This window comes from Coregonus lavaretus, assembly GCF_964263955.1.
Source record: "Coregonus lavaretus genome assembly, chromosome: 22".
In the NCBI taxonomy this organism is placed as follows: Eukaryota; Metazoa; Chordata; class Actinopteri; order Salmoniformes; family Salmonidae; genus Coregonus; species Coregonus lavaretus.
This window is the reverse complement of record NC_140009.1, coordinates 36,670,015-36,687,354: the sequence shown is the minus strand read 5'-3', so window position 1 is coordinate 36,687,354 and position 17,340 is coordinate 36,670,015. Positions and strand designations below refer to the sequence as shown.

General features: G+C 43.3%; 1 protein-coding gene across 1 annotated transcript; it reads right to left on the bottom strand.

Moving 5' to 3' along the window:
• Positions 1-1,566: 1,566 nt before the first annotated feature.
• Positions 1,567-15,925, bottom strand: LOC311149570 (differentially expressed in FDCP 6 homolog). Its single transcript, XM_084186746.1, has 11 exons — positions 15,777-15,925; positions 8,489-8,629; positions 8,009-8,194; positions 6,841-7,068; positions 6,534-6,680; positions 6,179-6,287; positions 5,659-5,957; positions 5,224-5,390; positions 4,135-4,333; positions 3,555-3,645; positions 1,567-2,200 (listed from the first exon to the last, which is right to left on the bottom strand). The coding sequence occupies exons 1-11, from the start codon at positions 15,870-15,872 to the stop codon at positions 1,980-1,982; spliced, it is 1,884 nt and encodes a 627-aa protein (XP_084042872.1). The 5' UTR covers positions 15,873-15,925; the 3' UTR covers positions 1,567-1,979.
• Between the last annotated feature and the right edge of the window lie 1,415 nt (positions 15,926-17,340).

Sequence of the window (17,340 nt, the reverse complement as noted above, 5' to 3'; positions counted from 1 at the left end):
TGGGGTTTTAGGCTGGGTTTCTGTACAGCACTTCGAGATATTAGCTGATGTATGAAGGGCTATATAAAATAAAATTCATTGATTGATTGATTGAGGTGGTGGGCTGACATCCAAGCTGAGATGTCTGCCAGGCACACAGAGATGCGTGTCGCCTCCTAGGTGTCAGAAGGGGGGAAGGAGAAGAGTAGTTGAGTGTCATCGGCATAGCAATGATAGGATTTTGTAGGACTTCTTATACTGAACAAAAATATAAAAGCAAAAGTTTCAAATATTTTACAGTTACAGTTCATATAAGAAAATCTTAAATAAAATCTATGGATTTCACGACTGGGCACGGGCGCATCCATAGGCCCACCCACTGGGGAGCCAGGCCCAGCCAATCAGAAGGAGTTTTTCTCCACAAAAGGGCTTTATTACAGACAGAAATACTCCTCAGCCCGCCTCAGACAAAACCGCAGGTGAAGAAGCTGGATGTGGAGGTCCTGGGCTGGCTTGGTTACATGTGGTCTGCGGTTGTGAGGCTGGTTGGACGTACTGCCAAATTCTCTAAAACGACGTTGAAGGCAGCTTATGGTAGAGAAATGAACATTAAATTCTCTGGCAGCAGCTCTGGTGGACATTCTTGCAGTCAGCATGCCAATTGCATGCTCCCTCAAAACTTGAGACATCTGTGGCATTGTGTTGTGTGACAAAACTACACATTTTAAAGTGGCCTTTTATTGTCCCCAGCACAAGGTGCACCTGTGTAATAATCATGCTGTTTAATCAGCTTCTTGATGTGCCACACCTGTCAGGTGGATGGATTATATTGACAAAGGAGAAATGCTCACTCATAGGGATGTAAACAAATGTGTGCACAAATAATTATTTTTAAGCCTTGAGATAGTTGAGACATGGATTGTGTATATGTGTCATTCAGAGGGTGATTGGCAAGACAAATTTAAGTGCCTTTGAACGGGGTATGGTACTAGGTGCCAGGCACACCGGTTTGTGTTAAGAACTGCAACACCGCTGGGTTTTTCACGCTCAACAGTTTCCCGTGTGTATCAAGAATGGTCCACCACCCAAAGGACATCCAGCCAACTTGACACAACTGTGGGAAGCATTGGAGTCAACATGACCCAGCATCCCTGTGGAATGCTTTCGACACCTTGTAGAGTTCATGCCCCGACGAATTGAAGCTGTTCTGAGGGGCAAAAGGGTGCAACTCAATATTAGGAAGGTGTTCCTAATGTTTTGTACATTCAGTGTAAATAATGCAATGGAAGCACTCAAATAAAAAGCAAGAGAATACCCTGAATTAGACATGAACATTGAGAAACTGCCACGTCAACAATTCACTTTACACACGTTGCATAATATGTAGGTAAGGCAGGCACCCTAGAAAGAGCCTTCATCTGTACATATCTGTTGACTTTCAACGGAAACAGGAAATAGAGAGACCACAGAAGCAGTTTGCATTATTTTCCCTCTACAAATCAGTCTTCTCTGTTTGCATATCGAGCCCAACCCTTTACCATTTGATCATGCTTTTAGTGGAGACACACAAAGAGGTGAGCAAAAACTAGATTCCAAACCATTTAATCTGGTGCACCAGCCAGCTCAATTGAGCCTGGGGACGAGGTTACAAACTATTTAGTAAATATATCTACAAAATTCATACTAGTGTGTCATGGTTCTTTCATTCTTCATTAAAACATGGAGATCTGTTATAACATACTGGTGAGAGAATAATACAAACTATTAAAAAGTTATAATACAATAACAAAACAAACTTTGTGGGAGAATATTTGAACAGCTGTAAACAGATGTCGTGTTTACTTACCCTTTATCCTACCCAGCAATCCCTTTGACAGAAAGTTCACCTAAAAAGATGAATTCATACTAAAAGGCTCTCCATCTTGTTTTTCCATTAGAAAAAACACAAACAAAATACACAGTTGATGAGTTTGGCTTTGAGGAGAAGCACCATATGATAATCAGGGAATGTCCATGTCTCCGTTAGACGCCTGAGAGAGACGCCTCTCAATTATCTCTCCTCTCCCTCCTTCACACCCTGACCCTGCACTGCTGCTGTTGTCCACGTTTTCCTTGCTCTCCTCGTCCTGCTCCTCAGACTTCTGTCTCAGACGCAGACCTGGATCTCTCTGGGATGGGATCTGGAAGCTGGAGAAAGAGCCCCCTCCTGATGGTCTCTTCTCTGGAACCATGGGAGGGAGAACAGGAGACACAAACATTTATTTTAGCCTATATGGTGCTGAAGAAACAATGTCATCAAAGAGAACCAGGGTTGTCTGCAGCTAAAAATGTTTGTACCATGTTTTGTGCTGCTACCATGTTGTGCTGCTGCCATGTTGTGTTGCTACGATGTTGTTGTCATGTGGTGTTGCTACCATGCTGTGTTGTAATGTGTTGCTGCCATGCTATGTTGTTGTCTTAGGTCTCTCTTTATGTAGTGTTGTGGTGTCTCTCTTGTCATGATGTGTGTCCTATATCTTTATTTTTAATCCCCCGTCCCCGCAGGAGGCCGTCATTGTAAATAAGAATTTGTTCTTAACTGACTTGACTAGTTAAATAAAGGTTAAAAAATAAATATCAGTCACCCCCTGAAATGTCATTTGTCTAACTTGTAGCTGTCTAACTTTGGCAAAGACAAGCAATGCAGGGAGAGTGGTGGCATGTCATCTGGTAAGGGTGGAATGAGTAGAGCCAGGGGTTTCAGTACAAAATATGATTCAGATCAATAAAATAGAAATGCACGAACACGTCTTGTTTGCACGATATTTGAGGAAGTAGTCTTCTAAAATGAGCTTGACAAAACCCAGCTGCAACCACAATGAGAAAGAGGGATGCTTCTGAAGACCTTTAGCATACTATACACCTACTGCTGTACAGTAGGTCTGCACATTGGAGGTCTGATTTGCTACCTGCTCTTTGGGCATAGTTAAAAGCCACCCAAACCACAAGCACTTGGCAGTGTACGCGTCCCAAACGGCACCCGATTCCATTTATAGTGCACTACTTTTGACTGGTCAAAAGTAGTGCTCTATAAATGGAATCGGGTGCCATTTGGGACACAGTGTTACATTACATTACATTTGAGTCATTTAGCAGATGCTCTTATCCAGAGCGACTTACAGTTAGTGCATACATTATATATATATATTATTTTTCATACTGGCCCCCCGTGGGAATCGAACCCACAACCCTGGCGTTGCAAACGCCATACTCTACCAACTGAGCCAGATCCCTGCCGGTCATTCCCTCCCCTACCCTGGACGACGCTGGGCCAATTGTGCGCCGCCCCATGGGTCTCCTGGTCGCGGCCGGCTACGACAGAGACTGGATTCGAACCAGGATCTCTAGTGGCACAGCTAGCACTGCGATTCAGTGCCTTAGACCACTGCGCCACTCGGGAGATGTTATGTTGCAGATCGTGACTACACCTCCCTGTTTTTATCTGCCCCTCAAACATGATAATATATCAAACCTAAGCTTTCTGTGTATGTTTTTTATAGTCAATGAAAATACTGGTGTGGTGTGACAGAGCCTACCTCCTGGTCCAATAGGACGCATCAGTCGGTTCATCTGAACATTCCAGTGTTTGACATTGGTACTGGCCTGGCGAAGCTTCCTCTGGGCAGCCTATAAGAACACAAGACAAATTGAAACACCCCACACGAACACAGTAAAACGTACTTAATTCTCACACTATCTCCCGCAATCCCATCCCTGATCACATCCCACTTGGCAAAGAACTGGTTGAATCAACGTTGTTGCCATGTCATTTCAACCCCAAAGATCTATGTGACGACGTTGAATCAACGTGGAAAACTAAATTGATTTGCAAAAAGTCATCAACAAGGGCATTTTGTCATTTGTTTCACCCAACTTTTAACCTAAATCCAATTACATTGTGATTATTTTTTTAAAATGTTGAATTCACATTAGTTGACAAATCAACCAAGTGTAAATCAAAACTAGACATTGAACTGACGTCTGTGCCCAGTGGGATGTGATACCCAAATAACTGTTGAAGTACTGTTAACGGTGTGTTGATAGGCTACTCATCACTATATAACTATAATTATAACATTATGCATAGGTATTTATATACTGTGTCTCTGTACTCACCACAACGTCCTGGTCGACCCGGTGGCGGTTGGCCCTGACCTCCTCCAGCTGCCTCTGGGCCTCCTCCAGAGCCCGGGACTTGTTCTCCATCTCTTGCCTTAGCTCCTGCTTCTCCCTCTGGGTCTTCAGGATGTACTCCTCCTGCTCCTCCTGCAGCGCCATCAGGGCCTTCATCTTCTCCTCCTCCTCAGACAGCAAACTGTACAATAAACGTATATGACAAATAGAAAATCTTTAACTGGAAGACATACAGTCGATATAACATGATGTGGTAAGAAGTTGGATGAGACACATTTTATGTTTTTAGAAACGTGACACATGCAAACTCTTGACCTCGCAATCATCTCTCAAAAAGTGTACAGTAAAACACAGGCGCCCCCCCAGTCTGTGGCTTATCTCCATTACTTTTCACTATATACTGTACAATGTTATGTACATTTTTAAAAGCATATGAGCCTTTGTAATGTCTTATTACTTCATATTTGTATGCTATATGTCTGTGAGTGTCTGGGATCTTTGAGACAAGCAGAGAGCTTGGCGCTTGGTATTTGCAGTCACAGAATTAAATAGAACAGGTTAGGATCTGTATGTTTCCCATAGAGCAGCCAGTGAATGAATGCATTAAAGCACACTGCTTATCCAATAGTTTATTTATGCGTGGAAGATTGTGACAGACACACCATTAACACCCTGTCAGTTTCAACAGATCCTACAGATCGTAGCTAGACAACTTCCTCTGTTAAAAACAACTTCCTCAGGAACCTAACTAATGCAACAGCCTCCCTTCAACAGCAATAGGCTTCTCTTAACACCATCTGTGCTGTGCTTGGTAAAAAGACATGCAGCTTTTACGTGCCAATTTGGTGCCTTCTCACATGATGACAGCTAGCCCTGTGTCTTGTAAGAAAATGAGTTGTGAGGGTACTAGGTTTGTGAGTGAGTGTGAACAAAACAATGTCTGAGTGTGTCCAGCACCCTGCCCTCAGCCTGTGTGTGTGTGTATGCGGGAGTGTGTTTGCATGCATGCGTGGGTAACTGCCTACCTGCATGTGTGCCGCCATGTCTCTGTGTGTGTGTGTATTCCTTTACCCAGTCTGTGCGTATCTAAAGACCTCTTCGTCCTGCCGAGCTTTGATCTCCTGCTGTAGAGCCTCCTCCAGACTTGTCTGCATCTCCTCCAGCTCCTTGATCCTCTTCCTCTGCCGCTCCGCCTCCTCCTCCTTCAGAACCATCTCTGCCTGCATGGTGGCCCGCGACTGGAGAAGGAGACACAAATCAGCATGGAACATCTAGACACTCACTCCTCCAGTCTGAATCAACAATCCTCCACATATACCTCCACCCTTCTCCTGCGCGACACAGGTAAACATTCATCAGCACTCCTCCACCTTTCTCCTCCATGCAACCACACTCCTCTCTTCCCTCCACCCTCACCTCCACCCTCACCTCTCTTCCTCACCTCATCTCCTCCCCCCTACACTTCCTCCCCCCCTCCCCCACACCTCTCCCCCTCCCAGTCTTCACCTCCTTTGCCTCGCGGAGCTGCACCTCCAGGGCCTGCTGCATCTCCTCATGATGCTGGCGCCACTTCATCTCGTCCTGCTCCAGGAGGGCCTGCGCCTGCCTCTGTGCCTCCTTCAGGAGCTCCAGCTCGGTCAGCTTACGCTCCTTCTCCTCCTGCAGGGCCTGAAAACGTTGCAGCTCCTCCTCCTTGGCCAGCCGCCTCCTCTCCCGCTGTTCCCTCTGCTCCTTCCTCTTCAGCTTCAGGTCCTTGTGGAGAGAGGTCTTCCCTTCAGCGTGTAGACGGATGGCTGTCTGAATGGCTGGGGGTGAAGGGAGGAACAGGATGTAGTATATGCTTACTGCTTGACTTTGAATAATCAACCCAGTAATCAACCCAACATATAGGGCAGGGGGAATCACTGCCTTCACTACTTTTGTCATCAGTATGATAGTTCTTACAAGCTTGGTAATTCATCATAGCCCTACATAATTGTGTCAATAACGTGTAAATGCTCAATTGACACATTCTTGATCGTGGTACCTGCAGCCCATTCCTGTCTCTGCTTGGTATCCGAGGCACTCATCTCGTAGGTCTTGGACAGAGTTTTCAGACAGAACATACACCTCTTCCCATCCCGGTCTGGCAGCACCTGATCAACAGGAGAAGTACTCATTGTGATACATTAGCACAATGTATATATATTTGTTGTAAATTCATTTCTATTTGCAGCTATTTCAAATGGAGCATATGAGGGAGGGATTTGTTAACCCTGTAGCTCTGATTGAATCAGTAATTCCTATCTGTCACCCATTCTCAAAAAGGAGCAGGCCCATCTCAGCCATGCCTGTCCCCACTGCCCCACCCCAGGTCCCACCCCACCTCCAGCCCAGCCTACCTCCACACAGCAGTTCCCATCCAGAGCAATGCTTCCCTGGCTCTCCTTGCGGTCCTCGCTGGTGTAGTAGGCCAGGGTACTGGGCCTCAGGGTGAACCAGCGCTCCTTCCAGTTCCTCCTCAGCTGACCCTTCTTCCACAGGTACCCCTGGAGGCAACACAGTCAACCCACACATCACTGACACAAAACGGACACATTACTGACACATTACATTATAGGCAGATAGCAAGAAATTCAGGCAGACAGACAGGCAGACAGTATAGAGATACTATATGCTGTATTGTTCTGTTATTTTAAAGTACCCTACCTCTTTGAGGACATCAGCAACTATCTCCCTGTACACCTCCTCTATGGCCATGCTGGTGATTTCCTGGCCCATGCCTCTGGTTATCTTCCCAGAGTTTATCATCTCCAGGAAAGACCAGACAGTGAAACCATTCTGCTGCACTGCATCCTGGGAGATGAAGTCTTCCAGCTCCACACAGTTGAGCTCAACACTCATGGCCATGCAAATCTTCTTCAGGAGGTATTCCACCTGAATAATGCGAACAAAACACAAATATTTTGTTTGTAAAAGGGATGCAATTGGTATATGGGGGGAATGGTTGCCTTTCAATTGTTTTGTAATTGGTTCATAATCTCTGAGTCTCGATCTCAATCTCGTTTATATTAACAGTCTGTCACGACTCACAAGAGAATGTTTGGATGATAATGTAACCTACGCTTTTGTTTTCAGTGAAACCACCCCGACTGCTGGCTGTAGTGCACTGAAATCTGTGGCTATTCGCAATCACACTGCCAACAGCGGTTGTGAAAAACAGACTACAAGGAGGAAACCAAAAGCCATGCTACAAGTGACACGTAAGCCCACATTTAGATAATGAAAGACACACAGCAATCAGTAGGAAGAAAAACATTCCTCACAGGTTTGCTATATTTAGCAAACTGGTCTCAGAGCATTTCTTATTATTCTATACATAAATCCGAGATGGTCCATTTAGCGTGATACTGTATGTTAAGTTTTGTATGGTAGGTATTAATTTGTGGATGTCCATCACCCATTTCGTATCATATGTTACAAATTACAATTCATATAATATGTTACAAATTTCAAAACGTATGATATGTTACGAATTCTAGCTAGATGGCTAGGTGGCTAACATTAGTTAGCTGGCTAACATTAACTAGACTAGGGGTTAGGGTTAACGTTAGTCAGCAATTTGAACCAGCAACCTTTCGGTTACTGGCCCAACAAGCTTAACCGCTAGGCTACATGCTGCCTCTACAATTAAATACTACATATTAGAATGAGTGTTTGGATTTTGTTAAAGTGGTTTTGAAAGTTAGTGATGGGCCTTTTCCCTTTTTAAGTGACTAAATATATTAGGTTTATTTAGCATCCATCCGCTGTATTCTAGGTGAATTTATAGTATAATTTGCTACAGAACCCAGCATGCTTTGTACACATAACTCACCTCATCAGGAACCATAACGAGAGGGTATTTATCCTCTGACAGAAAGTTAAACAGACACCAGAGACGAAAGGCATCTTTCCCTGTCAACACATTCTTATTGTCCTTCGCCGGTTTATAGTTCTTCTTAGCAGTGAGAGTCCAGCACAGTTCATCAACCTGTTCTTTTACAAAACAGCCCTCTTCTACCTGTGAGAATGAGGCATAATAAACAGCACTGAGTAAGAAAACATGTACCTAGCACTCTTTTCCTCCTTTATAAACCGTGGTGGCATATGGGTACACAAACAAAATAATTACTTTTTATAGCCATGACTCTATATGCATTTATAGATACATGCAATGTTTTGTGAGGGTATGTTTGTGGAATGAGTATGTGGGCATTCACAAGTAATTCCATCCCAAACCCAAAGGGCTCATAAATCCAATGAAAAGGAGAGACTGAGGCAAAAATGTAAGGTGTGTTTGTGTACATGACTTTACCTTGTCCAGTATGTATTTGTTGAGGTAAGGCATGTACCCCTGGCTGGAGACTGGTCCATCGTCATCATCCCTGAAGTGTTCTTCTAGAGCCACCGGGTCGTGAGGGATGGACAGAACCGTACACAAGTTATGTGACAGGACCTAGAACATACAAACGACAGGGTTGTGAGGGCTGTTCACTCCCTTTCCGTCGGCCAGACGGTATCGGATCATGAGGTCTGATACCAACAGGCACAGAGACAGTTTCTATCTACAAGCCATCAGACTGCTGAACACTTGAACTGGACTGACTCCCTGCTCTGATTCTCTGCACACATGCACTCACTCACTCACGCGCACACACACACACACACACACACACATTCATGATACACATCACAACTACTGCTACCAGACTCTTATTATGATTGCTAAATACTGCAAAGTTTAAACACTTGCCCCCCTTCCCCAAAACATGTGTAAATATTGCACTATAAATTGTGCCTTCCTGTATTATACTGATGCTAAAATGTTTATTCTATTCTACTGATCTATTTACTTTATGTTCGTATTCTTATCTTTTATTATTTCTTATTGTTGTTGCATTGTCGAGAAGGAACCTGCAAGTAAGCATTTCGTTGGACGGTACTGTATACCATGTGTATCCTGTACATACAACTCTGATACAAAGCAGAATTAATTGTTCCATCTATTAAGGCAAGTCGTCCAGGTCCTGAGGCAGCAAAGCATCCCCAAACCATCACACTACCACCACCATGCTTGACTGTTGGTATAAGGTTGTTACTGTGGAATGCAGTGTTTGGTTTTCGGCAGGCATAATGGGACCTTTCTTTGTTATTTGTAACCTCAGGTTCCCTTTATCTAATATTAGGTTGAAGATTTCATAACATTCAGTATCAAAAATATGCAAAAATAGAGAAAATCAGAAAGGGTGCAAATACTTTTTCACAGCACTGTAAATGATATACAGCAAAATTAATATTGAAAGTAACAGTTTTAAATCAACTTTAAATCTTTGGTAGATCCTTTCATAAACTGTGACTTCTTATCTCTGTCAGACAGAGATGTGGTGTACAGTAAAAAGAGAAATACTTTAACGGTTTACGAAGGAACTGAAACATAAAAGCTGAATCATGAAAGTATTTTAGTCTTCTAGGAAAAGCAAATAAGTTAGTTTACATATTGTAGGGAATTTGGGTGGTAGCCCCGACCAGAACTCAAACCCTGGTCCAGTGACTGTCAAGCCAACACCTTAGCCGTTACGCCAAGATATCTGAACCCTTTGACAAGATCGCTAAGTGTTGGGTTAAGGTTGCTACAATATCTTTGATTTACCCAGAAAAATGTGTCATTCAAGAGTGCTTCTCATGCACACAATGTTTCAACTGCCATTTAAACCTCAGAGAGAAAATACAGTGCCATTTCTGTTAAGTTTATAATAGTTTTTCAAGAGAGCATCATCAATAAATAACTGGAGGCTTACTGAAATAGAAGTTGAGATAACATACTTTTTTTGAGAGGGGGGGGGGGAATGAGTCAGTGCACCCAGCCACCATCTTCTGAAACATCACCACATCCTGTCTTCCTCTCCTTCTCCCTCCCTTCCTCCCTCCTCTTTTCACTACGAAACCAAGAGTATGAGTCCTGTGTGACCTGCTGGCTTCTAAGTCTCAATTACCCTTTCATACTATCATTCCAACCTGTACCGTACTGTGTTTGCTGGCTCTTTTTACACAGTCATTTTTCCCAGCACGGTTCCATCACCTATGGTGGATGGTAGGTGTACTCAGTGGCGGCTCCTGAAAAAATTCTCAGGAGGGGCAATTTTTCTGATGATTTAGGTGACCTACACACATTTAAAAAAAGATATGTCCAGCAACAACATGAAGACAGGGGCAGCATATAAGTCAATACCAGAAGCATTTATTGACTGATCTCAAAAGTGTTGGCTTACCAGGGTTGGTGGAGCCCTCAGTTTCATCTTTGCCTCGCAAAGCTAACTCAAACACTCCGCAAAACTTCACACACTGGATTAGCCGGCTGAGGATGTGGCGGTTCTTGCTAATGTCGTAGTAAATATATTTGTTATAGTGAATATGGAATATGATATGTTGAGTAAAATGTTGTGCTAAGATCTATTTAGGTCAGGAGCTGGTTATAAGTTCTGTTCCTATCCAATAACAATGGACAAAAGGGTCCTATCTTGTCAGCCTTGTCAGCAGGTGGCCAAGGACAACACCCACGCCATAGGCCTCTCAGTTCTTCCAACTCACGAGTTCTTGCTCTGAGGACACACACACACACAAACACACACACACACACATCATCACTGTTAAACACACACACACACATCATCACTGTTAAACACACACACACACACACAAAAATCCCCTCTCTTAGGCTGAACATTTGAAGACAGAGAACCCGACTCAGAGCCAATGCAACAGTGACAGTAGCCTGCAGGGGACCTCGCCCAACTCATCAGGACCAATCAGAAGATCAGAACTACTAGATTGAACCTACTTCATTTATTGCATAAAATGTCTGCACACAATGTTTCGGGGCTCTCTTCAGATAATAATAATAATAATAATAATAATAATAATAATAATAATAATAATAATATGCCATTTAGCAGACGCTTTTATCCAAAGCGACTTACAGTCATGCGTGCATACATTTTTGTGTATGGGTGGTCCCGGGGATCGAACCCACTACCTTGGCGTTACAAGCACCATGCTCTACCAGCTGAGCTACAGAAAGTGGATACTCATGGATGCGCATTGCAATTGTAAAATGTCAACACAATTGGAGACACCACGTCATTTTTGGAGACATGTTATTGACAGTAAACTATTGTAGATGCGACTGCTAACTAACTAAAACATTTTAGCTGGCTAGCTAATCATCTTAGCTAAATGTGGGGCAAACAATTCAGTTATTTACCGTTAATTTGAGGGATTGGGGTGAAAGAAATCGAGTTACATAGTGATACTTTACGATATACTGTATTGACAATATCGCAATATTTTAGCGCTAGTTGGCTGTACCTGCACCAAAACACCATTATTGTTCCTTCATAGCTTGTTCTCAATCTTTTCACATTGGGAGCCAATTTGTTTTCAGCACTTTTATTTCCATGACTGATCAAAACTCGTTCTCATGGCTTTCTGATCCCTCTGCAACAGACATATGGTGCGCAATAAAATCACAGTATCGAATCGCAATACGTATAGAATCATGAGACTCGCAATGCTGATGCATATATCTTATCGTGAGGTTCCTGGCAATTCCCAGCCCAAGTTCATTTTTAAGAGTTTGACGAACGGGTCCGTGAACGCGATTCCAGATATATTTACCTCTGAATAAACTGCCTTTATTACACCATATCCACATCCAGTAAACTTGTGATTATCAACACTAACCTCATCGTTGTGGCGGCGGACAGCTAGCCTGTATCCCTCGTCATCCAGTTGAGTGAGTGGCAATGTCTTTTTTCGTTCGTACCAATTTTTGGAAAATCCTCGGGTGTAGGACTTTCCGCCTTTAGTAGAAACCTGTTGAATTATTAAATTTGGTCTGGGAGGTCCTAATTGTTTCGTTGCCAATTTATCTTCATTTGTTCGCCGACAAAAAGGAACTTCTTTCAAACAATCCACTCTTTTCTCAGTTACGTTCATGGTTACGTAACGTATGACGAAAGCGCGTAAGTGCAAGCCCACAGACACCCATTGAGATTGTATTGAAGGCTCTGAAATTTGAAGAAAATAGATTTTACATGGGAGTCTATGACAGAAGTTCTGGGCGATTTTCAATCTGACTGAAATCGCCCCAAAAGGGGGTGGAGCCATTTGAAGCACGACTTTAGCCTGATTCGACATTTAGTGGCAGTGTGGCACTGTGGCAGATCAGACGTATAGATTACAACACTGATAACTACTGTTGCCGTGATATAATTGATTAGAAAAAAAATCCCTTCCTTTTCCCGTTTGGCAGTGCGTCGCCCATATCGCCCTATTGAACAGGCCGTCCCTGGGTGTACTGTAACCAGCATGATTCAGCTCAGCTTGGCTAAATAGATTTCAAAAAGGGTATATATGACTCCCTGGTCTCTGGACTGACTGGGCCATACTCCAGACCAGAGTACTTAGCCTCGATGAACATGACTGCATGGATCTGGTCTGGACAATACTCCAGACTTGAGCCTGCCCCACCACTGGTATGACAGGGTAGGCTTAGTCACGAGGTTCTAGTAGTTAAAGCCAGTAGCACATGGCTGGAACGTGGGGCTAGATGGATGGATGGAGGGTGGGTTTGACTGGATGGATGGAGGGTGATGTAATGATTATATATCCAACTTTCTACAGCACTACTTTGTCAATAACAATAAGCACTGAAGATTTACATGACCATAGTATTGAAGACAATGTGTGACATGTTCTATTCAATTCACCACCTCTCTGGTCATATTCAGTGCCACAGTACCAATTGCACTGCATGTGGTGTCATCATGGACCAGTCTGGGTACAACTTGGTGATAAGGGCTCTTATTCATCGAATTACTGAGAGCAAACTGTTACTCTTCAGCTCCACACTCACAGTGCCTCTAAAACACAAGCACACATTGTTCACTCTATTTCACTATCATTACTGTTTTGCTCCCCATAGGAAACATCTTCATCATTGAGTCAGCCTTCTACACTACATGACCAGAAGTATGTGGACACCTGCTTGTCGAACATCTCATTCCAAAATCATGGGCATTAATATGAAGTTGGTCCCCTCTTTGCTGCTATAACAGCCTCCATTTTTCTGGGAAGGCTTTCCACTAGATGTTGGAACATTGCTGCGGGGTCTTGCTTCCATTCAGCCACGAGCATTAGTGAGGTCGGGCACTGATGTTGGGCGATTAGGCCTGGCTCGCAGTCCGCGTCACAATTCATCCCAAAGGTGTTCGATGGGGTTGAAGTTAGGACTCTGCAGGCTAGTCAAGTTCTTCCACACCGATCTCGACAAACCATTTCTGTATGGACCTCGCCTTCTGCACGGGGACATTGTCATGCTGAAACAGGAAAGGGCCTTCCCCAAACTGTTGACACAAAGTTGGAAGCACAGAACCGTCTAGAATGTCATTGTATGCTGTAGCGTTAAGCTTTCCTTTCACTGGAACTAAGGGGCCTAGCCCGAACCATGAAAAACATCCCCAGACCATTATTCCTCCTCCACCAAACTTTACAGTTGTCACTATGCATTCGGGCAGGTAGCATTCTCCTGGCATCCACCAAACCCGGATTCATCCGTCGGACTGCCAGATGGTGAAGCGTGATTCATCACTCCAGAGAATGCGTTTCCACTGCTACAGAGTCCAATGGCGGCAAGCTTTACACCACTCGAGCCGATGCTTGGCATTGCGCATTGTGATTTTAGGCTTGTGTACGGCTGCTCGGCCATGGAAACCCATTTCATGAAGCTCCTGACGAACAGTTATTATGCTGACGTTGATTCCAGAGGCGGTTTGGAACCCGGTAGTGAGTGTTGCAGCTGAGGACAGACGATTTTTACGCGCTTCAGCATTTGGCAGTCCCATTCTGTGAGCTTGTGTGGCCTACCACTTCGCGGCTGAGCCGTTGTTGCTCCTAGATGTTTCCACTTCACAATAACAGCACTTACAGGTGACCGGGGCAGCTCTAGGAGGGCAGACATTTGACGAACTGACTTGTTGGAAAGGTGGCATCCTATGACAGTGCCACGTTGAAAGTCACTGAGCTCTTCAGTAAGGCCATTCTACTGGCAATGTTAGTCTATGGAGATTGCATAGCTGTGTGCTCGATTTCATACATCCGTCAGCAACGGGTGTGGCTGAAATAACCGAATCCACTAATTTGAAGGGGAGTCCACATACTTTTGTATATATATATAGTGTATACTAGTATGGTCACAGATCTGTTGCCAATGACCATAGGAGTTGGTAAGACAGCACAAACGATTTCGGCTAATATGCTTAAGAAATCTGCAAATGTCTTGTCACCATAACAGAGCATGTGGCATGAATCAGATAAAGATCAGCACAAAATCTACCACATATCTTTCAAACTCCTAAGGAATTATGTCAAGTTATTCCCCAGCTAGCACATTTGGTTCCTTGGAAGTTGTGGGAACGTACGTTTCTGGTTTCGTATTGGTTCTGGGAACGAAGCCATAAGTTTCCTGACTGGAAAACGGAACGTTTTTTTAAACATTCTGATAACGGAAGTGAAACTTTCACCTGTTCTGGACTTACATTTTACTATTGTTCCCTTAAAGTTATTATCAGATATTTCATTAACATTCATTAAGGTTATTTGAATGTAATTAAATAATGTTCTGATAACATGTTTCAATAAGGCTTTTAATAACACTGCTAGCTTAGTTTGGGTTAACTGTTTTGCATTAATCATGCAAACATTTATTTTTTATGGCACAGCATCAGTGAGATTGAAACCTATGATCTTCTGTTCTCTATCTGTGGAATTAGTCCACTGCACCACCAGGATAGAGCTAGCAAGCCATGTTGAAACAGACCCCATTTCAAAGGAAACAAATACTCATTAAGGTCAGGTGTGGCCAATTAGTGGGCACGGCCAACACACCAGAGGTGCATTCAGTTCGCGTGAACGTTTGCTACGTTGCGGAACGGTTTGTACTGAACGACACGTTAATCCCAAACTTAATTGTATGTTTTTGAACAGACTTTGAGGTACGTTTCCTCCCATTTGGTGGGTGTCGTGAGGTGTGGCTTGAAGCAATGAGTGGCATATTTAAAGGGCAATGGCCATGCTGACAGTGTTCTCCAACCCACAACCCAACCCCTCCCCGTTTTTCAACTGGTCATTCAATACAGCACCGTTTCCGTTCAATTGAACATTCTAGAACGTAGAAACATACTGAACGCTTTTTTGTCAAGTTCTTTAAATGTGCTGAGAATGTTCCAAAGCAAAGCAACTATCCTGCACCATTCCCAGAAAGTTGTGGGAAGTTAAACATATGGTTCTCAGAACGTTATGTGCTAGCTGGGTCAGGACCTGTTTTGCTCATCATCCAATGTCAATAAATGTATATTTTTGTGGATCCAGATCACTTTATATATTGTTGGCTGACTCCAGCTACCCCAAGAATAGAATATTAATATGATGTTCCTGAGGTCGGAAATGAGACAGCAAGTGTGCATGGATAGAAGAAAGAGCCCCAAAGCATTGGTCCAAATAACCCTCATAAAATCTACCTTTACCTAATGTATCCAGGTACTTACCTTGAGTTGAGACTTGGACACTTTCCCACTCTTCTCTAGATCCAGGGCTGTGAAACCATACCAAATGGACTTGAGGAGCTCTGAGCGTAGGTCCATGTCTGCAGCAGCATAACTTTCAGTTTTACTCCTTCTTTCACAGCTTCTTTTCTCTCCTCTCCCCTCCTCTTGATACGTGGCCCTATGTGTGACAGCCAGCAGTCACCCACACCCTGTACTGTGGCTTGGTGAGGACATGTGCTGACAGCACTACAATCCAGTCAGTTTCAGCTGCCCCACCTGCTGGTGGGGCAGGACACTGCAGGTAGGGGTCCACTATACAGTGCTTTGCTAAAGTATTCAAACCCCTTGAATTTCTTCACATTTTATTTTTACAAAGTGGGATTCAATTTGATTTAATTGTAATGTTTTTGTCTACAATCTATACACAATACTCTATTGTCAAAGTGGAAGAAAAATGATTAATTTTTAAAGATAAATAAAGAATTCAAAACCAAAATATAATCATTGCATAAGTATTCAGCCCCTTTGTTTAGGCAAGCCTAAATTAGTTCAGGAGTAAAATTTGGCTCAACAAATCACATAAGGTACATTGACAAACCCTTCCTCTGCCCCCCATACATACAGCATCTGTAAGGTCCCTCAGTCAAGTATTGAATTTCAAGCCCAGATTCAACTACAAAGACCAGGGAGCTTTTCGAAAGCCTCATAAAGAAGGGCAGTGATTGGTAGATGGGTAACAATAACAAATCAAACATTGAATATCTCTTTAAGCATGTTCAAGTTAATAATTATGCTGTGGATGATGTATTAAACCACCCAGACACATCAAATATAGTTGTCCTTCTGAACTTAGCTGCAGGATAGGAATGTAACTGCTCAGTGATGTTACCATGAGGCCATTGGTGATTTTAAAACAGCTACAGAGTTCAATAGCTGTGATGGGAGAAAACTGAGGATGGATCAACAACATTGCAGTGATTCCACAATAGTAACCCTGGATTGTAAACTGTTATGGTCTAAACATATTGATGCAACAGTAGCTAAGATGGGGGAGAGGTCTGTCTATAATAAAGTGCTACTCTGCCTATTAACAACAATATCAACAAGGCAGGTCCTGAACTACTGTCCAGTCGTGTGGTCAGGTGCCACAAAGAGCAACTTGGGAAAATTACAACTGGCCCAGAACAGGGCAGCACGGCTGGCCCTTAAATGTACACGTAGAGCAAACATTAATAATATGCATGTACATCTCTCATAGCTCAAAGTAGAGGAGAGATTGACTTAATCACTACTTGTTTTTGTATTGACATGTTGTATTGACATGTTGAATGTACTGAGCTGTCTGTTTAAACTACTAGCACACAGCTCGGACACTCATGTATACCCCACACGACATGCCACCAGAGGTCCCTTCACAGTCCCCAAGTCCAGAACAGACTATGGGAGGCGCACAGTACTACATAGAGCCATGGCTACATGGAACTCTATTCCAATGGGTATCCATAATAAATACAAATACAAATGACAGATTGAAAAGAAGAATACAAATATCTAGAAGAAGAAT